Genomic DNA, 23825 nt, shown 5'->3' on the forward strand with positions numbered 1-23825 from the left:
AATTCATAATTTTGATTTACTTTCGTAAAATGTACTTTATTAGTAAGAGCTACATTGTTAGTGATGTACAGTTTATCTTTATCAAAACAACCACTGTCATAAAAGCAATCGTTTCAGACTGAGTCCCTTTATACAGATCTCTCTCTGTGGCCTTATATGATTTTATTTAAAAAAGGCATACATGTACACAGTTTATTTTTTACATACAAATACAAAAGATTATCATGTTATGGAACAATTAATTAAATCAAGAACAATTTTTCAGAAATGACATCATAATTTTCTTTTACTGCAGAGTTTTTCCCCCTAACTTCACATTGAATTGACATCAGAACCACAAGAATTCACACTAACACTGTTTTGATATCCATTAATCCCGTTTGCACAATGTTGTCAAAATGCAGCGCCACTCGGTTAATCGGTGGGTGTGTTCACCTGAGTGTATGTCATTATACGGGCAATTGGAAAGCATGAATAGCGTGCTGATTGCCAATCAAACCGCAGTATCCCCCAGACCTGCCCACGGCATTCAGAAATGTTCCCCCCGTTTTCAAATATTCAGCTGGCACTCTGGGGTAGAACAGTGTGTTTAAGTGTCGTGACATTAATCATGCAGGGCCTCTGTGATGCCATTTCAAAGAGAGGAAAAGTTCACATGAATCACTGGGGGAGAATCCCTTCGCCACCCCGTGCCTTCATGCATGCTTGCTACTGTTTCGTCTGAAGCCCACAGTGCAGGCAGGGGATACATGTAGTTTAGGCCAACCGTCATTTGAATTGAGTGGACACACTTGACAGGAAGCTGTCACATGTTCAGTCTGCAATAAGGGAACAAATGAAGGGGAGGAGGCAGTGATGGAGGGGACAAGGGGAAGGGAACTAAGAGATATAGATAAAGAAAAAGCAGTAGTGCCTTCCTAACTTGCTTATAGCCACGGGCTGTTGTTGTTTGGTTGCAAGCAACCACTACCCCTGACTAGTAACTGTGTTAGAAATAAGGGAAACATTAGGATACCGAAACATATGACAAAGACATTGGACAATATGTTCACAGAGCCACCTGCCATTTACGTGTTTTATGCATGTGTGTGTGTGTGAGAGTGTTTGCTGATGAATACTAGTTAGGCAGACAGAGTGAAAGGCCAACTTTGCCTCAGCGCCAGAGTACTCCAGATGCAACCTCATAGAAATGTCATCTGTCAGCGCAGAATAACTTGTCGCCAAGATCTCGCCACCTGACTGACTCTTTGACTTTTCCTATTGACAGCCACACTTCAGACGACGTGTACGTGTCGGATATTTTGGTAACACTTCACCCTGACCTTACTTTGATCTAAACCTGCATATTGAGCTTTGGAGAGAAATTGAAACTAGACAGTAAAGGCTAATTTATGCTGGTTTACAACCATTCCAACTTAAAGGACTCATGGAGGTATGTGGGCAGTGACGGTTACATTGTTTGCTCGTATCTCTTTGTACACAAAGAAAGCATAAATGAGCTTTACTTCTGCAGTCGAACATTTATACTTATATACATACTACAGTGTAGCATAAAAGTACAAATGTAATGTAATACACTGTTCTACCAATTTTTTATCGTGTTTCTGTTTTTACTTATATATAAACAAATACACTGTTTTTGTGGCTTTCACAGAACTGAGGCAGGATCATTGTGATCCACGATACTGTGTAATTTCTATCCCCTCTAACATCACTGAATGCCATTCAGCGTCCCTCTCCACTCTAAATATGGCTCCGTGATGATGTGCACTTCTCTGACATGACAGAAGCTGCCGACACGTGACGTCCTGATGTCCTTCAGAAAAGCCAAAGCTAGTTCATTTTACTCATATTTCACAAGTATCCGCTTTCTATAAATAGTCCCTGCATAAATCCATGTGGTTTATTGTTTGAGTTTAATTTCCTCCCCAGTAAGAAGTCACACAAAGGACACTTCTTCCGGGAGTTGGATATTGAACACAGCTCAGTGAACTGCACCGCATGGTTTAATGCCTCGTAGAGTGATACTTTTGGGAACAAATTTAAAAAAAGAATCTTCTCTCATGTACTTGCGGTAAAAAAAAAAGCTTTTTAGGTATTCAGGACAAGACAAAGGAATAAAACAATATCAAATGTACCACAGAGATGAAGAAGCCATTCATAACAAAACTGGAAACAAAACAGAGCTCAGATGTATCACAGGTGAATTGCCTGAGGCTGGCTTGTTCAAAATAGATTCATAAAATCGCAGTTGCACACTTAAGAGATTAATCCTGGACAAAGTCTGAATAGGAACTTTTTTTTCCCTTTTTCTTTCGAATCATTTACTGCTTCACATCCTTACTCACAAATAATTACACCGTTGTGACCTGCTCTTTCTTTGCAGTGGGCCAGACCAAGAAGTCAGAAATATTTTTTCATAATCCATTGGAGACATGTTGGCTCTAACTCTAACAACTCTAACAAATAAATGGTCTTTGGTCATGCAAGATTAGATAAGATAAGCTATATTGGTCCCACGGCAATGAAATTCACTTGTTAAGGCAGCAGATAATCAGAGTGAGGCACACATATTAAATTATAAAATTGAATTAATTAGGCAATTCATTGGAGAAAAAAATGTAATTAAAATACTGAAAATATGTACATAGTATTCACCTTTCCTTACAGATGGAAATATTATTTGTAGAGAAATGAACTTGGGTAAAAAACAGTGGCACAGGATGGTTCTACAAGGATGCCTACTGTATTTGTGTATATATATATATATATATATATATATATATATATATATATATATATATATATATATATGCATGTATGGTATGGTATACAACGTGACTATGAGGAAAACTTGTAGGTGTTTTTATATAGATAAAGGGGTATAAATTCACACTAGTATACAATATGATATGAATATTGAAAAATATATATATATATTTATATAATTTCACAATTAGTGAAATGACAACATGTCTGAGACATATAGGTAAGTTTCCTTTGGTTTTATGAAATTATGTGACAGGTCAAGGAGGTAGATAATATTCTGAAATATACATGTGTACATACATGCAGTGGCAAATAGTTAATGGTCACGTGCATTGCAATGAATAGACATGTCCATTCATTGCTATACTTTGTGTGTGTGTGTGTGTGTGTGTGTGTGTGTGTGTGTGTGTGTGTGTGTGTGTGTGTGTGTGTGTGTGTGTGTGTGTGTGTGTGTGTGTGTGCTTGCACCTGCTTCTGCTGGCTTTGTTGACATTGACTATAATTGCATGTCCTTAGCTGAACATACTCTGCTGTTGGCCTGAAGCTCAGACATGTTGGCACATAACCACAAATTGTTGAAGTGTCCTTGAGCTCGACGCTTGACCCCTAAACTGCTCCCAAGGGGCTTCCCAGTAGATGGCAGAGAGAGTTTGTGGGTCAACGTGGAGCCGTATTCTTTTATGAACTGCCACCATATACACTACACACTGCAGCTCAAAGAAATTGTTTTTTGATGGCAGCATTGCAGATAATAAATATCTTGAAATAATACAATTAAAGTGTCAAAAGTTTATTAAATGGCAGTAATTTTCAGTTTTCATAGTTCCATGAAGGAATGTCACGTTTTGAACATGACATTATTTTACCGACCAAGATCCATAAAGCAAAGGAGGGTAAATTTCTATCCTTATCATTATATGCTTTCTAAAGGGGGTCGACAACATTATATCTGATTTAATTACTGTAGGTTTGTACCATAGACTGTATAAAAGTATGGATGACATGACTGCTTTTAATTCCTTAATTGTCTCCTGGTGGCTGGCTGTAATATAGGTCATAAATCCTGCCTCCTCCATGTTAGTTGATGGGACACGGACCAAACTAAATTCTCAAATACATTTTTCCAAAGATGGTTTCTGCCATTTTGGATAGTTCTTATCACCCGGATGTACGTCCATGTGGTAATTTTTCCGGTATTTTTGTTTAAATCATTTATTTAATTCTATAAAAACAGGGTGAAACCTTTATATAAAGTCTATGGATGAAACATCATAATTGACAGCTGAGACTCTCATGATTGGTCAAATGAGTGTATTTGGGAGGACCACAATCCTGCGGCTCCACTCCACGATCACTCTTGCTCACCCAAACTCGCATGATGGCAGCCTTTGTATCTGGGATATTTTGGCTTCAACATCTGGATAGTGGAAGGACGTGGAGATGGGTCACCCCTGTTTATATACAGTCTGTGGTTTCTATTGAAAAAAAAACATTTTACACACAGTGGCTATCTGGTTGAAAAAACTATGGGACAATATTGCTATTCTTTTTTTGTGACTTTTTGTAGTTATGTATCTGAGTGCAGTTCTTTACTGACAATTCTCCCATAAATATTGTAAAAATATTATGAATTAAAACATTAAAGCATTTATTTGCAGATAATTATAACAGGTTAATATAATGAAAAAGATGTGTTTTATTCAGGATTCGAATAATGCAAGGAAAGCCAGCTTGTATTTATTTTGAAACGACACAATACTAATATACTGTTCAGAAATCTACATTTGCTGGAATAACCCTGATTTTCAGCCATGCCCTTTATGTGTCTTTGCAAGCTCTCCACCAGTATTTGACTCCTATTCCAAGAAATTCAAGCAGCTTGACTTTGTTCTCAACAATCTTTCTCTTGATCAGACTGAAATTTCAAGGATGGATCGATTTAATTTTAAGCATGGATCATATAGGTCTCCTAAGATGAGGACCTATATGATCCATCTTTGAATGGGGTTCGGTATAATCCTTTTTTTCTACAGCCTGTTCAAGGTATGAATGTTGCATAATTTTTCTACCTCACCTTTCAATATAAAAAATACAACCACAGAATGAGGGGTGGGGGTTCATGTAAAATTACACACTGCAGTGTAATTATGGCGGCTTTGTCTATTTCAGTATAAACAAGCCAAGCCGTCATAATGAAGAGCAGGATCTTTGGTTAAAAGGTGCTCATGTGTTCACCACTACTAACATGATCGCATTATGAGAGGAAATACGAGTAAAATACGAAGCACAAATAGATCCCAGGATGTTTAAGCAAGTAAAATCATGTCTGTAGCTGCAATCAAATAATCTCCACCTCCTCAGAGACTCTAGTTCACACACCACTAACACCATCAGTATTCTTTTGCATAACTAAAGCAACACCCTGATCCCCACCCCCCCACCAGCACATGAAATCTCCTCCTTGTTCGTCCTTTTTATCTCAGCTATTCATACATTCACTCGGATTGCTTCCATTTCTTTACACTTCAGATTTAATGTTGTTGTTGCTGTGTGATTTGACCAAAATCCCGATAGAGGTCATTACATGATTATATAATAATGCATATCATTACTCATACCTTCTTCTCCACTGTAAATTGGGGTCATGCCTTGGCAGACGTTAAGTCATGAATTTGACTGTTCTTTAGCTGATCTCTTTCCTTCTTCATGAGTTTTTGGCACATGTTGTGGCGCAGGCAAAAGCTTCTTGCAAAATCTGAGTCTGTGGTTTGTTCTGAGCGCTCGTCACTTTTGTGGCTCTCATCCTCAGACACTCTCCGCACTGTTTGACATGATTCTTGTGTAGGTGGTAAAAGAGCTTAGCAGTGTTTGGAGTCTGTGGGGACCGGTCTGTGGCTTAAATTCCAAAGTAAAGTTTCCTGTTTCGTGTCAGACTTTTTCAAACCACCTCCATGTGACGGAAGTAGCAGCTCTTTTAGGTACAAGCCCTTACTTTTGTCCTTCTCCTGTTTAGAATTACCCCCTTCTGTGTCCCGTTTACTGTCCTCCATAGCTGCTTTCAGACATGCACTGAACTTCGGATTATCATGTGATAATCACAACTGACCGAAAGAGAGCCTCGAACTCTCTGGCGTTTCCCCTGTTAGCCACCTAGTACCAGCTGGATATTGTCCTAATGAGAATACAGCAGGATTTGTCAATTAGCCATAAGCAAGTGGTCTTGTTGATGACGTTTCTAACATGCGACATACGCAAAACTGAAAAAAACTAAAATAAGACAAATATCTCAGGAAGAGGTGTGATACATGCCGAAAACACCAACTAAGATGTCAAAGTAGAAAGACAATGACATTCTAGAGCTTTTGGTGATAAGAAACAAAAACAGGTGATTTCTGCAGCAGAGTTTGTACGTTACTTCCAGCTTCCTGCATGCTGCAGCACCCATCGCCTGAACTCTCTGGAGATTTGTGTTGTTGAGAACCCCTCGGAACAGAGAATCTCATCCTGATGGGTTCTTGATATGTGAAAGGCAAACTCTGGAGGAAGTCCGGACCCAATAATTCGGACAAGTTTGTTTGTGTCGGCTTCATGCTAATTGTTTGTGTTATGTGGAAGAATGGAAAGCACGGTCCAAATGATGATTGCTGTACATAATGAAAAAGCAGTAACAAATTTAAGAATAGTGAATTATATGAAACGATAGCTGGTTTTCCATCATCACATAACTTGTCATATCACTGTCATGCATAATGACATTCAGCATGGTGTGCAGATATCACGCAGATCTCACACACACACACACACACACACACACACACACACACACACACACACACACACACACACACACACACACACACACACACACACACACACACACACAGAGAGAGAGAGCCTGTATGGGGGGCCTCCCCCGTCTTCCTCTTGTCAGCTTCCTCTTGTCACTGTTCATTGCGATAAAAATAAGACTGAGACCGGATATTCTCCTCATTGGAGTTGTCTCCTGTTGACGAACCAGTGACTTGGATGAGATTAGTCATCCTGTTAAATCAGATTCAAGACAGTGCACTAATGACTAAGCTCTGAGGGGCACCCTCTCGTCATGCCTGATGCCTGCAATACGACTGTCTTGACTGGCCGACACAGTAAACATTGCTTTTAGCGTGGATGGTGATAAGTTTGGGAGATGAGCGCTGGGGCCTTAACTGAGGGGGATAAAAACACAGATATTTTAAGTTAAGGTGTGTAGTCAAATAGTTTAAAGGTGCCACAGTGGGAAATAATAACTAGATTTACTAGATTCATTTTTCGAGTACTTTTTGCTTTTACTCCACCACATATATCAGCAAATATCTGTACCAAATTATTATTATTATTATTACTTACGTAAAATATTTGCGTACTTCCTCCAGCACTCTTAAGGTGTAAGCAACAACTTGTGTTTATTTCTTACAGGGGGCAGAACGTGATCTCTATTCATATGTTCATCTTGGATTGTTAAGATTTGTGGTTCTGCGCCCAAGTGGCAGTTTGCTGAAGTGAGAGAGAAATGAAACGATCCGTTGGTTAAATGTTCAGGTGCTTTGATAGAAGTCAGCCATGTGACTGCCTTTTATTTCCACCAAGTAAATCTACACAAAAATATTCAATTGAGATAAATCAACTAATCAGCCCCCCACTCGCTGACCCATTACCTTGGCAGAGGCATGGTCTTTCAGAGATAAGAAAAGCAGGAAGAAAAGATTTAATGGGCTATTATTGAGTGCACAATGAGACTTGCCAGCAACAGTGACAGGTCCTCAACACTCTGAATGAGACTCGTTGCGATATGAATACCCACGGTGGATTTGCTTAAAAAACTATTACACAAGAAATGTGTAATCCTGCGCAAACCCAATGGTGCGTCTCGGTAGTGAGCAGGGTGAGAGTGTTTTTTGTGATCCGAGCCCTCCAGGCCTGTTTAGACAGATGATGGAAGGGTGTTCCCTGTGGTGCACTCACAAGCCTATTTCTCATTCTCCGCATGTGCCTCGTCCACCACGACAGCGTGCATGAGCATGACATTTTGGTGGAGGCATTTAGAGTGAGAAATCTAACCCCTGCCCACAGCCTGTTTCTAGAATCTGCCACCGTGTTGCCTGATTAAAAATAACACTGTGGCGTGCATAGATTGATTTAGATGATAAACTGCCTTTTATCATCGGGGAAATCATGAAAGCCGCATCATGTGGCCAATTAACACCTTAAATCTACCAAAACATAATTCAGACCCTTTCTTTAAAGAAAAAGACAATTGTGAAATAACTATACTTTCTGCTATATCTCAACACACAATTTTTGTGTATTTTGAAATGTTTAGCTGACATTAATAAAAACTCAGTAACAGCTGTAAAAATCTAATCATTTTATTTTTCATATATATTTTAGACTGATTAGTAAGATTCAGTTTGTGCTTTCATGTGTAGTTTATGTTTAATACCACTTCCTAACATAAACGATAGTAAATAAATACACAGAGCTCCACTGTGTATTTGTGAGACTCCTCATAACCAGAAATCACTCCAATTAAATAATTTATTATGATTTATTAGTTAATTTAGTACAGTAATACTTTTTTTAATCAGAGCTGATTTGCAACAATCAAATCAACTTTGATCAAATGAAATATCCGCTGTGTTAAGAATTAAATAAGTGCTGTTGAAGTGTAGCTTTTACAATCCAAAGTACTCATTACATGAAGTATCCAAATTAAAGGTTCAGTGTGTAGGATTTAGTGACATCTAGTGGTAAAGTTGCATGTTGTAGCTGAATAACCCTCACCTTACCCTCCCCTTCCAAATATATAGGAGAACCTACAGTGGCCCTCAGTTATCATAAAAACTCAAAAGGACTTCTCTAGATGCAATGTTTGTTTTGTCCCTTCTGGGCCACTGTAGAAATATGCTGGTGCAACATGGCAGCCTCCGTAGAAGAGGACCCTGCTCCTGATCTAAATACTGTATATAGGGCTCATTCTGGGGTAATGAAAATTTGTATTATACACTAATAAAAAAATCACAATGATATGATTACTCTATATGCCATTTTTGACAAGAGATCCATTGAACCTAAATCTTACACACTGGAAATTTTAAGTATATTAAACAATATTTTGAATGAAGCCTATCCCTGGGTAGTATGGCAGTTAAATTCAGACACAAATGTGAGCGAGGGGGAGGGTGAAGGTCTGTGGTGGACAGGTTTAAGAAGTTTAGCTTTCAGACAACAAAATATCATCGGAAAAACAACAGGAGTGAAGAATTTTGTTTTCTCTTATGTGTCACGACGCCATCATGCCAGACATTGATCATCATTAGCAGTGCTAGCAGCGAACGCCAGATGCCTCAGTACACTGCTTCTTCAACTGTGTCCGGGCAACTACCGTCAGCACCATGGGACATATACATCTATTTTCTCACGTGGATCATCCTTTTCTCACACCATCTGTTTTGAGATAACTCAACAGCTGCCTACATCCTCTGCCTGTCTTGGCCTGATCGCAGCCTCACTACATATTAGTTTATGACTTTAGCACGTTTTTGACCCTTTTGACAATTTTGTTTAGATAAAATGTAAACACTCACTGTTTATTCTATAACAATAAGTCCTCATACCTGGGTATACCAGCAAACCATCGCTAATATCGATATGTCTGTGAATGAGACACATAAATGGTTCTTGCTCTAATACATAATTTGCAATGTGTTAATACCAGGTTTTATAGGAGCAGCAGTAGAAACCATTGACTTTATACAAAGTTGGAAGACGTGTCTCCACTTCCTACCACTCTGCAGAAATGAAGCTAAAACATCCTGCATACGAACGCTGCCATTTTGCACATTTGGAGCCTGAATCTGCGCAGTAGTGATCATGGTGTGGAGCCATGATAGCGAGGGCCCACCAATCCACATGCTCAACCCATAGCGAGTAAGTCTCAGCTGTCGATCATGATGGTCCACCAAGATTTTATATCCACAAATAACTAATTAAAACCAAACTTACTGGAAACATGAACATTGCACAAACAACAGTATGGTAAGAGCTACCTTAAATCACAGAAACCATCTTGAGTGTGTTTGGAGACTTTTAGACTATGTCCCATTCACTGACATGGAGGAGACAGTTCTTTTTTTGTCATTAGGGGGCGATCAAGATATTTCCCTTTTGGGGAGCTATCTACAGTAGAAACACTGATAGCAGCAGTTCTATAATTTACCATATTAGTATTTTCAGTAGTAATAAAGCAATAGATTGGCAATCAGTTAGGGGAACCACTCCTTAGGTTAAATATACAGTGTGTTGAGTTATATCATTTATATTATATCCATTTATAGCAGTAAGGGCCCCTTGAAGTGGCTTTTGTCACCATCTCAAATTCCTACAACCATGAAATTAGTACTTCATTAGTTTCCCTTTAGAAACCACTATAAGGGCGTTGACTTACCGGTGATGTGATCTGACCCGTGTTGTTGATTGAAAAAAAAAGACGAGCAGACTTACACGTGGTCTTATGAGGGTGGTGAAAGCAACAAAGAGCCCCCATAAGAAAGTGTTGTGCTGCATCTCTGTGCCCTCATCAATCACAGCTCTCTTGTTTATTCTGATGCTAATGCTGTCAGGCTCGCTCTGTGCCCCTATCAATTAAAAGGAAGTGGTCAGCAATCCATCATCCTCCATTTAACACGCCATGTTATGGAGTGCTGTGTTTGCAAACAACGTGTTTGTGTGTCTGTGTTTTTAAATACTGTATGTGTGCACACTTTCAGTACGTTTATAATACACAGAACACAGATGCCCTGCTGTCTGAGGCCCCCTTTTTTTATACGAATATTGGAGAAACATAAATAGAAAGAGGCAGAGATACAGAGACATCATTCCTCTGCCACAGAATAATGATCCTTTAACAGCCTTCTAACTGAACCAATCTCTGGAACAATTTCTCGTAACTGGAATGTCTGTTCGTTCTTGGCATGGGTGTATTTGAATTGATTACAGCTGTGAGGGGAGATAGGGGAATCACCTTCCTCCAGTGACACCACAGTTTGGGTTGCAAACTGGAGATTTGCATGGCATTACCCGTGACAGTTCTCACAGGCTTTATTCTCCACGCGGAGGTCTTTTGAGGGAGCTTCCACTGTAGAAATGTGGCAAAAGGTTATTGTTGAACCGTAATGAGTCTTTCAGACTGAGCTACAAAACACAGTAAAGGATTTATTCTGCTTCAGAAATATACTGAAAGTGAAGATAGTTTTGACTATACTGACACAAGGACAAAATAAGGCAATATGATGATATATTTCAGCTTCTGCATGTGAATATGCAGAATCTATAGGCGAAGGACAAGATTTTGGGGCCGGAAGCTTTCTGGTTTTTGCTTCTAGTTTGACTAATCACATTTTAGCAGGCTTTGTTGCCTGCAGGTAAACAACCCACGTGCAGAGCAAAAGAGGCTGAAAACTTTGACTGAAATGTATCGGCTATCAGCTTTTTAATTTATTTGCAGTCATATGCAGATATCTATTAATAGAGATGAGCCAACATGTCGTCTGGACCTAAAACACCTACAAAAGTATAATTGTTTTTGCTTTGTATGGAAAAACATTTGACTAAAAGAAACTACTTGGACTGTAAACAGTGTGCGGCTAAAGGAAGATAGACTCTTGGCCTGGATATTTGCCATCGACACTAGAACCGCCAAAATATTGGCCCCTGCCCCCCAGAGGCTGATTCTTCATCAGACGATAGCAGATGGGCTCTGAGATTTGACACCATCTACCCTAGGCTAGATCTTTAGATTGTAAGACTCTGGGAAGTTTTATCCAAGCACCAGGTAAATAATTAAAGTTTGCAAAAATTTGCAACGGATTTTTTGAAGTTAGCTGCATCAAGACACATGTTACAGTCAAGTGCTTGAATGACAATAAGGAAAGTGTGATTGGTTAATGATGTTGATTAAAAAAAATAAAAACAAGTAAGGTGTACATGTTCTGGATTAAGGGGAAATTATAAAATAGATTTTTGGAACAGATTTATCCAGTTTTGTACTTTATCAGTACAAGATGAAGATAAAAAATATATGTTGCTATCAGCATTATGCAGACAGCGAGCAACACAGCTTTATTCTCCGACAAAATATGCAGCTTCCTTTTGCAGATATAGCCTAGGGGTAGATGTTATACTGGGCTGAGATGTAGCCAATGTCTAAATCTCCAATAACTAATTAATAAAAACTATTCAAAATGTAAACAATACATTGTGTGCTTTACATCACTGTCGGTCCTTAGTGTCCCTAGAATTGTTGTATTTGAAATGATGTATTACTTAGCAAGTTTTTATACATTTAAAAGCAGTCTCTGGTATTATATAGCTTCCCCTTCCTGTCTGGAAATGTGATTTCACAAATGAAAAATATATTAGGCTCAATGTGGGAGATGGAAGGGGGATACCTCATGATTTATTCATCCGCCACAGAGCGAATTTAACACTTTAATGCTAAAGAACGCCATTACGACTCCACCAGGAAATTTGACATCACACAACATTGCATGTTAGATAACATGACTTATTTATTGTGGTGTTTAAAGAAAAGGGCTGCCTCCTCAAAAAACAACAAAAGCTCACATGTGACGTGCAGCTGTGAAGGGGAGTGTAGAAAATTAGCGCCTTTGGTGGGTCGAGTGGGGGAAAAAAGGTGCAGCTGCATGGGCAGACGACTCAGCTTTGGTGATGTAAAAGAGCCCAAGGCTAAACATTCTGAACAGCCCAAAGACACGAGGGGCACGGAGGAGGCGAGAGACACATTCACTGTGTCTGTGTGTGGACGGACAGAAAGACAGAGGGGGTGTGTGAGTGGGGACGGCTCCATCCTGGCTCCTCGCTCCTCGCCCGGGCACATTATCCTGAGAGTATACCTCTGGCTCCATGTCCGCTTGTTGACGGAGCTAAATTGATGTGATTTGATGGTGCAACAGCAGCCACACTGGTCCCTGCCAGCCTCTCTCTCAACACGCGCACAGAAAAAAACCCAAAACAAATACACAGCTACACACACTTACATTTGTATTCATTCAGTCGGAAAGTGCAACATAAACGAGCTGCAGTCCTTAACGGAAGGATGACTGCGATTAAACTCGAGGTGACAAATATGATGGTGTTCTTTATCTCGCTCCTCATCATCACCTTCTGCTGAACAACAACAGTGAAGACTGAATGTGCCCTCTTAAAAGGCGCTGAGTGGATTTTAATAAGGAGTGCGGCGATTAGCGATGCACACTCTGGTCTTCATTGGGATTAAGAGGCTTTGAATGGTTGAGGCCATTAAAATCTACACCGGCCCAGAAGCCTTGCAGCGCCTTATGAGTATATTTATCATTAGGATTAACGAACCCAGCCTGTGAACACTCTCCACCCCAGGAGCGTGGCCACCTCTACCCTTGTACCATTATTGTGTTTGGCTGAGTGGCTGATGATAAGAGCGATTCAAACGTGGGGGGGGAGGTAAAGCTCCGGTCCCAGTCCGCCAAACCCGTTCCCGGTGGGCCATTCTCAGAACAGGCAAAATCTGCATCCACCAGCTAATCTGTGTGCAATGTAGAAAGCTGTGGTTTACACAGCTTGTCGTCATCTAATTCCTAAACCACGAAACCCTGTGCATGACGTGAACAAAGAAAAGACCATTGAAGTGCTTGTGGAGGAGTGAAAATCTCCCTTGAGGTCGTATGTATATTTGTGTGTGTGTGTGCATTGCAATCTGGGGGGATTTCAGGGATCTGACCATCAGCGTGTTGAGTCATCCCACCCTAACCCATTTCCTGCTTCCCTTTCCTCCCACCCCCTCAGATCTTCCACATGACCTATGACCTGGCCAGCGCCATGGTGAGGATCGTCAACCTGATCGGCATGATGCTGCTGCTGTGTCACTGGGACGGCTGCCTGCAGTTCCTGGTGCCCATGCTGCAGGACTTCCCCCCTGACTGCTGGGTGTCCAAAAATAAGATGGTGGTAAGTGCTCTTCCTGCCTGTTAGAATTAGATAACGCCCTGTCTTATCCCATCTGTCAGCTTATAATTACTGTACAAAAACCCTCTTGACGGATTGCCTCACGTATCTTGTCGTTTTAAACCCTAAATCAAACATAATTGTTTTTATTTATTTTGGGCTTTTGACATCGGCCCCTGTTGTGAAGGGAGCGAGAGAGGCAGAGAGAGAGAGGCAGCGAGGCAGTGCACAGAGCATTGATTTCCCTGAATAGGACAAACGGCTGCTGTCTAATATTGGCTGTACATTGACAGATCCCAGTGAGCGCTCATGCTGTGCCTTAATTTTGTTGTATTGTTAACAGCTGCAGGATTAGAGCCTGTGTTAAAGCCTGACCTATAATAGAGCTCTCTGTTGTTTGCTTATGGAAGCGGACTGTGTCACACCTGATGTGTGACTGTGCATCACCCGCAGCTGATGGCCTCATGTTAACTTAACATGTTATAAAAGAGTATAGACACAAAGGAATCTCAGATATAACCAGGTTTTGTGCTTCAAGGGGCCCTTACTGCTATAAATGGATATAATATAAATGATATAACTCAACACACTGTATATTTAACCTAAGGAGTGGTTCCCCTAACTGATTGCCAATCATTATGCATGTCAATTTGTGGTCAATAGGTCAATGTTTGGAGTTTTTGTGTTCTGCAGGTCATCTCGGTGAGAAATTGAAATGACTGCATGCCGCAATAAAAGCGTCTGTGACTGAAAAGGTTTATTGGCAATGTGTCGACCAAGAAGGTTTCGCTACATCGATTTATTGCAAACACCTTTTTTGTGTCCATATATTGATTACAGACGTTTTTATCACATTCCTCTCTGGAGGAAAATACACACATCACTTAAACCGGAATGGCACTCGGAGATCGCAACAGTCCTGTTAAATTCAATCAAGCTGCTGCACCAATTTCACACAATAGATCAATTCATTATTCCCTGGGAAAATGGTGAAAATAAAAAAAGTTACAAAAAAAAAAATGTCCTTGGTGGAGGTAAGTACAGTTGAAAAGCGACCAAAATAACTATTGAAGTGAATTAATTATTCAAGTCACAGACAGAATATTACATTTATTAACAGAAACATGACAGATTGGGAGGCCAGAATAAACACGTCCTTAAACCGTGACAACACAACCGCCAGCTTTGAGTTTTTACCTAAACCTGCTTCCAGTCAGTTGATTGTTCAGCTCTTCGTGCCAGAGCAGATGTCACATGAGTAGTTACATCGCTCAAGGTATGATGTATTTGGTTCATCATGCCTCACTGCCTCCCTGACATGCTCACTTGTTTCACAGAATCTGCCTCCATTATATTTAATCATAAGAAATGACAGATGTTGCAAATCATTGTCTCTTGAGATGTTTCACACTCCAGCTAATTTTACTGCCAGTTTTCCATATACCTGTTTCTGCAGAGCTGTATACACACACACACACTGAGGAGCGGGGGTCCTGCAAAGGGGCAGTGTCGGTACCTAAAAATTAACCAATATACAGCTTCTTTGACCAACTTTCTAGTTTATTCAACCTCTTTGTCTTTAATTTATGTGGGTTAATATAGACTAAGTCACAAATATCATATTTATATTCAGACCTCCTTATGGTAAAATCCATTACATAGGTAATCTCTTACAGTTTTATGTTTCTGTTTCCTTTGACTCCTAAATGCATTGAGCATGAAGTTGCGAGAAGATTATCTTAAATTATATAAAACAGAGCTGTTAGGCAATATAACTGTGCTTGATCATAAAATGACATTACAGTATGCATGAATTAAGATTGGATTTGATGTCTTCTTTTGGATTAAATGATAGTATTTCTTCACAAATCCTTTTATTTTTTATTTGCGAGAAAACCTTGTTCTGAGAAATAAAACTGCATAATAGATAGAAGTGACAGCAAAGAAAGGCAGGTTTAAATACTCCCGCAACATGAGGTATATGTTTGTTTTTTACACAAAATACAAATTTCTTAGTTTGATGTCATTCAGACTATAAACAAGTTCAGAGTAGAACGGGATTACGTTACATCCAGCTCACAAATGTAATTTACAAGGGCATGATTTCCTAAGTAGGTTTAAAAGCTATGTAAAGTATATATATATATATAATAAAAATATTAATAAAAACAATAATTAATAGATGAATATATACTGAATAGATAAATAAGAGCAGACATGAGAATTATTGCACATTATTCAATATTGCACAAAGAAATGTTACCTCTACTCCTTTTACCAAAAATAAAGCCATATTTTAGTTATTCATTATTTTTTATCATAAAAATCCTAACACTACGTCAGCGACTCATGGCTCACATGCCGAATGCCCTCTCACGAGATGATTTCCGGTAGTTTTGAATAAATTGTTCTATGCTTCTCATGTTTCCATAATAAACAGAGGCTGTGGACTGTAGGAATCAATCTGCAGCACCAATATAAAAAAAAACGTTGCATGAGGTGCAGAGAGGCCCTCTTAATGTAGTTTAGTTTAGGGATGTTGCCTTTCATTAACATCAAAATGGAGTTTGTTTTGTTTCACACAGTAAACACTGTCTAATTAATTGCATTACATAGAAGAATGCTTCTCAGTGTGACAGAATAACAAATATATCTTTCTGAATTAATTCCAGCCTCGGGGGCAGGCACCTCTCTGATGGAAAGCTCCCTGTGTCTGTGTTCACAGTACCTGGCAGACAAAGAGGTTGTTAGTATTGATAGACTCAGTCACAGTTGGTCTGCCCCTGATTAGGATCATTAGGAGATGTTTTTTGTCTTCTCTTACTGTAGCAGTCCCATTATCTCACCGGGTCATCACTCCTTACCTTTTCAGGAGGGCACTAATAAAATCGCTATCTCTCCTATGGCTTTTTTTCCCATTGTGGAAATGAGTTTGAAAGCAATTTGGACATGTCACCCCAGGAGAGAGTTGATATTGATTTGCCATGAACTAACCATTGGGATCCAAAGGAGAAAGGGGGCAATCTATCTACAAATGAGAAAACTCACAGAGAAATCATATTTTTCTAAATAGCTGACCTACTTTCTGTCATGCAAGCCTCTAGTGTCTCACGCTCCATCCGCCCATTCTCAGGGCTCTGTTTTAGGCTCCTGCCCAAATGTCTGCTTTCTGCAAATGTTTGCATATTGAAGAGTGTGCCTCGCCCTGCCAGCTGCTCCGTATTGAAATAAGATGACTTGAAGTGGACACATGCCATTAGTTTTGTCTTAAGTAATTGGATGTTTGTGTTTGTGTGAGCTGTCAGGATGTTCATTGACCTTTAATGTGTCGCCTTCACTCTCATGAGAGAGAAAGTGTGTGCACGATGGAAAAATGAAGTGTTCTGATGAGTTCACCTTAACTGACCCCTGTCTCCTCTATTTCATCCAGAACGACACATGGGGACAGCAGTACTCCTACGCACTTTTCAAAGCTATGAGCCACATGCTGTGTATAGGGTATGGCATGTACCCCCCGGTGGGCATGACAGACGTGTGGCTGACCATCCTCAGCATGATCGTGGGCGCAACCTGCTACGCCATGTTCGTGGGCCACGCCACCGCGCTAATCCAATCTCTGGACTCATCTCGGCGGCAGTACCAGGAGAAGGTGAGTCAAGATGGCTGTGTGGTAGTAAGGTGGGATGCTGGGTTTCGTCTTGTTGTTAAATGTGGCACTTTACCACAAAATGTCTCCGTTTGTACAGCCACAAAACTCACTCTGACGTGTAGGTATTGCAGCTTTATCATAACTCTTCCAAAAAGGGAAAACAAGCACCATCAGTCCTCTCAATGTGGGACACGCTCCGACAAAACTGAGACAATTGCACCTCGTACCCCGGTTACCTCACCTGGTAGTGTGGGTGCCCCATATATGGAGGCATCCTGCAGCGGCCACAGATTCAGTTCTGGCCTAACTCTTTGCTGCATGTCTTCCTTATTCTCTCTAAAGGCAAGATGCTCAAAGCATATCTTAAAAAACATAATTTCTAGTATACATTTTTTTTTCACTCCTATCGTTTCTCTAACATTTCATTCTTACTTTGATTTCGGAGACAATCATCATATATGTTTTGGAACTTTGATTCCCAGTGCTTTGGAAGATGCTAAGACAAACTCATATCATTGAAGTATTAGCACAGGGGGGAAATGTAGTAATGAAATAGATAATAGAAATAAAATCTAGACTAAATAATATAAATACAAATACTATATCTAATAAGATAGTTATACTATATACAATGCTTTTGTTTCTAAATGTGCAATATAACTGTTGAGGAATTTTTGACCATCCTCACACATTACTGTATATGCCACTATATATTAAGTATACAGTATATATTAAATTATATCTGTACAGGAGAATAGTGCCTGTCTAATTCCACAGATACTCCCTTCTCTCCAAGCAGGACCCAAGGTCAGGTTATAGATAAAGGACCAACAGAACATTGTAGTGTCTACGCTTAGGCACTTTCATATCTAACTGAGATGCCCAGACAGAGAGGCACCAACTCTAACTCTACTGCGTATTTCAGTGGCAAGACGTAAGGACACAATGTGATTTAGGAATGCATACTTAAGGCTTAACTATCCAATAGGATGCAAACACCTACATGTAACATAGAGAGTAACAGCAATTCTAGCCATTCATGGACAATTGCTCATGTTACTCTGTTAGCGTTTGTATATTGTTTCACATTCTGGTCTCCTTGATGCATCAAGTCTACATTAAAACCTTCTGCATAAGACATCAGCTGCTGCCTGAGTTCTCCTTTCACCAGCTTCCAGAAAACTTCCATAACAATAATGTGCAATTGTGCAATTTCTCCATATTCTTTGCAATATATAATATGTGCAGCAGTCTTTCTTGGACTATGGAACAACTGCTAAGTGACATAAATGGTAAAGCTGTGCATCTCCAAAATGTCAGCTTCTCACAAACTAAAAATAACAGCCTCGTTTCTTGGTTTGTTTGGAAGACAAACAGCAAAGAGAGTACTATTACTAAAAATTGGGTCATAGTGAGCCAGGCGTCCTTATCTTTGCCTGGATGTTTTTTTTGCAGTGTTATCATATATGCACACAGACAGGAGCGTCAGTATCCTCAGTTCAGGGACAGAAAAGCCTTGATGCCTGGCCATGAAGGTCGAAACATGTGCCACAGTGCCATGGCCTCTGTGGGCCCAGCATGGGCGATAATGAGCTGAGCTGCAAGGCTGCCACGCTGTCCAACTGTCTGCAGCGAGGAGGAGACGGGAGAGCACGGCCTCCAGGGAGAGGAGACAGAGGCTCGTGAGACCCCACCCGAATGAAAAAGGGAGAGCGGGAGCAAAGAGGGCAGAGAGAAAGGAGGAGGCAGACGAGCAGAGGGTAGAGATTAGCTGACGTAATGGCTGTGTGTTGCTGCATCTTCAAAAGAAGAAAAAGACCACTGGATAAATGAACACCTGACAGATCCAGTGGTGAGTAACTAAATCCAAAAAGTAAAACACGCAAGTGGGGATGTGACAAAAGCAAGTGAATTGAGTAGCTATTAAATGAAAGATGAGCGAACCGACTCTCAGCTCAACGCTCTCCACTAGTCTGGCGAACAGCTGGCCTGTCTCAGCACCAGTCAGCATGTGCGGCCAAAGCCATTTCCTGCTGTTTCCGGGATCACCCCCTAAGGCGCCTTGAGAATCCCCCAGCCAGCTAAAAAGGCTCCCCTGTGCTCCCACAGCCTCCCATGGTGCCTGCCTGCAGAAAGGTTATTACTGCAGACTGCAATTCATTTTTTAAAGTGCGGATTCCCTCATTTATCTTTCCACATGCCTCAGTGATAAGACACTCTCTGGCTGCACTGTCACTGCGTGCTCATCTGGCTGTGGTACTACTGTACTATACCAACTCCATTTTTTAATCAGGGTTAGTTCCTTCAAAGTCGTAAACCTTTGTGTCACTGGCCTTTGCACAAGTCGTGTGACAACGAGATCTCCTTCCTTGAGATTTCACTCTGCTTTTCCTTGCTGGACTAATACCATAATCTGCATACTCAAGAAGTGGACAATCCATCGGTCAGTCTCTGGAGTATTGAGGAAGACAGGTGACTGTTTTCAGAGAGGCATGACAGAGACAGCTGTTCGTGTCTGCAGGGACCCAGCCTGGATAAAAATCGTCTCACTGAGACACCAGCGTCACAGTAGCCAGTGTCCAGCCCTGACAACTCAATCAGACAACTCACGTTTGAAATGTTTATTGCAGCAGCAGAACATAGTTACTTTCTCGTCTAGGCTCCATCAACTTCATCACTTCCCCACATAAGATTACATTAATATAATGGGTAGTGATGCCTCTGCCTACAGGTGGATTCTGGGGTGTTGGAGGGGCTGAAACAACAGGCAGCGATACTTGCCAAGGGGAGCAGAGGCATTGACAAGCAAAGGGAGTGATGGGAAATCTTTGCAGCTTAAATAGAATGCCAAACTGGGAGGGTGTGTATGATGAAGATTGTGGAGAGTGAGGTGTGTCACATGATTAGAGCAGTCCAGCTCGCTCACAAGTGTTACTCCATATATTCATACATTAATATAACAAATACTAAAGAGCCCCTAAAGTCCCTACAGCTGATCATTTTTTTATCTCACGCACAAAAGATTATTACTTGCACACAATAACTCCCACGCAAACAAATTGCTTGTGCGCACAAGATAGTTTCCTTTTGGGAACAAGTTAATGTACAGTATGTGCAGCAAATGATTCTTGCAAGATTATTTGACATCCCAAGGTGAAAATATAACATGATTATATGAGTTCTCTCCATCCCGGTGTCTGTATGCATCTGAAGTAAATTAGTAAGTTGATACAAAAAACATCTGTATAATACACCTGTCTATTAGGCTGGGTGATATTATGCTGTCTCACTTAGTAAGAAACCAGGTAAAGATGTGACAGGTGGCCTTTTGTAATTTTTCAGGTGGGCTCATTGCTAATAGAACTTTTCTCCAAATCTAATGTAATTGTCTTTGGTCCCACCTCCAGCATGGATGATATCACGGCAAACCTTGGTGAACGAGCACCATTCACCAAGTACTCAGCTTGAAATCTGGGGGGGGGGTCTTTGACCAAGAGCTGAGCTATAAATCCCACATTAAGAATGTTGTGCAATTGTGTTTTTATCATCTAAGAAACCTGGCCAAGGTCACATAATTTATCTCCCATACAGACCTGGAAAAATCATTCACCGCCTTTTTTCCTCTCGCCTCAACTACTGTAACTCCATTAATTATGGTCTTACTCAGAAATCCACTGTCTACAGTTAGTCCATAATGCTGCCGTTTCATTTTTGTCAAAAGGCATGTACAGTCTATTTGTTTCTGTTTTTATGTGTCCTTAACAAGAGGAAAAAGAGAAAAAAATATTAATTGAAAGCTCATAAAATACTGTATATTTTTTGTAAAATTACATACTATAAATTCTATAAATGTCAAAATAGAACACAACTTAAACATAACTTAATAATAAATCAACAATAATTAAAAATGGAAATTAAATGTACTAATTGTAATTCAGTTTTGAAGTGGCATTTTATTTATTTTATAAAAAATTTGATTACCCTCAGGAAAGCCCCAATTTGTATATATATATATATATTATTTTGAGGTATATAAACATTTTAAGAGTGTGAATGATAATGACTATGTATTTTTTCATTTTTTGTGTCTGACCAGAATTCAAACTAAAAACCTGCTCTACTCTAGTGTTTACAAAGATTGGTGGTAACTAGTATATTACTTTATCTGCATTAACATTAATAACCTGGATTTTTGTTTTCAAAGATCAACAGATTTTAATGTGAAACACACAACATTTTTAGATTTTTGATAGTTGGGCTATGTTTTTCTTTAAATATGTTTTAAGCTTTTTTGTGTTAATTAAATCTAACTATCTCAGTTGAAGTTAAAGTTTTTTGATAGCATGAATATGTTTATGAGCACTAACTCATACAAACTACTCTGCCACAGTTTGTCACTGCCTTAGTTGGTTTCTAAACGACATCAGAGTGTTTGGAGTGCTGAGTCAACACATGAACTGATGTTGCAGTTTACGGACTGTGAAATATGAAAAATGTGACATTTGACTCATTAAAATGCTCAAAATGCCACCACCTTCTTTTCTGTTGCCCGTTGGCTCAGAGAAATTATGCTCTGTAGTTTTCAGTTTTTGTATTCGGAAGCCAAATGCGCCTGTGTTGATATTCCAGAGATGCTATCGGCAAGACTGCAAAACTGCATCATTAACATACAGCAGCAGTCTGCAAACTGGCATGAATGGTGATTTACTCGTCTGTTTAGCTCCACAAATCACTGATATGTGTTTTGACAATCTTGCTTACAACATAATATTTATCAAATTCAAATGTGGAGTGGAGTAGCAATGAAAATGAATAGTGACCAGCATGGAGCTGGATAAAAGCTGCAGTAGGCAGGTTATTGTGTTATCGCTGTGTTGTTTATGACATTGGAGAGAGTGCTCATCGGTAAACCCCCAATCAACTCAGGCCCTGTTCAGACTTGGTATTAACATCCGTCCTGAGAGATCACAAGAGGTCAGCGCTAAGTTCATCTGTTCACACCTGGCATTACAATGTGTCCTGGATGTGTCTACTGTGAAGACACTCAACATCAACATAGAAACTCTACCGCCACTAGCTTTTTGTCGGTGTAGTTGCAGCACGTACCTACGACGTAGCTTAGACGCAGAAGCATAAATGTAGCTTTGACGCAGAAGCATGAATTGGGCTTTAGGAATGGTTGAATGAATGATTTTGTGCAGCTATTAATAAAGATTTGACCTATTCAAGAAAAGTATTGATCATTATGTGTTGGTCAGTGTTTCTATTGTGGTGTTGGCTACAAACAATTTACCATATGGTCACTGAGAAGTTTAAAATGTTAGATTCTTTGTGAAACCCTAACGGGTCCATGGACGTCAGATGAGTAGGCGGTCTTTCATATGTGAACCAGGACGGATTTACATTCACACAGCAAGAAGAATATTGCCACACGTGTCCCAGATCAACTCGGATGTGGTCTGATTGATCAGATCTCAGGACACATTTGGGTCCATAAGACCAGTTCTTAGCACTGACCACTTGTGATCAGATCACTCAGGATGAATGTTAATACCAGGTCTAAACGGGGTCTCAAATATGGCTCACTACTCGCAATGGCACAGACGGTAGATATGGACCACCGGTTAGTTGGAGAAAGAAGTGAAAAAATCAGGTCAGTGTTGTGCCAAGCATCACCAACGCTACAATTATCTGCCCGACACATGGCTGTGCATTCATCCACTGTAAATGAGCTGTAGAAAGTAGAACATGCAACCTTCATACACATGGCTGTGGGGCCAACACGAGAGGCCATCTGTCCAGCTGGCATAGAGAGGGGACATCCAGGTAATAGTTACATTTAGACGTGAAACAAATCAGTGGAACCCCCTCTGAGAGACTCTGATGAAGAGAACCAGTCTATGAAAGGATCTCAGAAGTGTACTGTCGGCACAGAGCAAAGGAGGAAAGAAAAAAAGGCTCTGCTCTCAAAGATGGTAAAATTATCATCAGAAAGCACGGGTATAATCTTTTCTGAATAGAATTCTATTACAATGTGGCACCATGTGATAAATGCCTTGGCTGTCAGAAGCTAGCAAGCGGTCTTAAATACTCTTAAATAGGAATCAGGCAGCCTGTTAACTGTTACACAAAGTGGAGAGCCCAGCAATCACATTAAATACTCGAGGTTGATATACGGCCTCCGCTGAGATGAAAAATAGCTTTATTAGATTAATTTTCACTCGGCTAAAAATAAATACTCCAGTCTTGATGTTTTTTTGCTGTGTATAAACAGAGCACGCTGATGCAGAATAATAATAATGCATGTGCTTTTTCTGCCTGTTTGCAACTCCGTTTTGTTGCGGGTGTATCTGATTGCATAGATTAGGTG

At 40.1% G+C, this 23825-nt stretch overlaps 1 protein-coding gene across 1 annotated transcript in view; it reads left to right on the forward strand.

The window, feature by feature from the left end:
- Positions 1-23825, forward strand: part of hcn4 (hyperpolarization activated cyclic nucleotide-gated potassium channel 4) — a 73856-nt gene that overhangs the window by 25733 nt on the left and 24298 nt on the right. Inside the window, exons 3-4 of the mRNA XM_034581344.1 lie at positions 13648-13809; positions 17237-17455. Coding sequence (XP_034437235.1) covers positions 13648-13809; positions 17237-17455 — 381 coding nt within the window. The remainder of the gene's footprint in view (positions 1-13647; positions 13810-17236; positions 17456-23825) is intronic.

Source organism: Hippoglossus hippoglossus, chromosome 3 (assembly GCF_009819705.1).
Source record: "Hippoglossus hippoglossus isolate fHipHip1 chromosome 3, fHipHip1.pri, whole genome shotgun sequence".
NCBI lineage: Eukaryota > Metazoa > Chordata > Actinopteri > Pleuronectiformes > Pleuronectidae > Hippoglossus > Hippoglossus hippoglossus.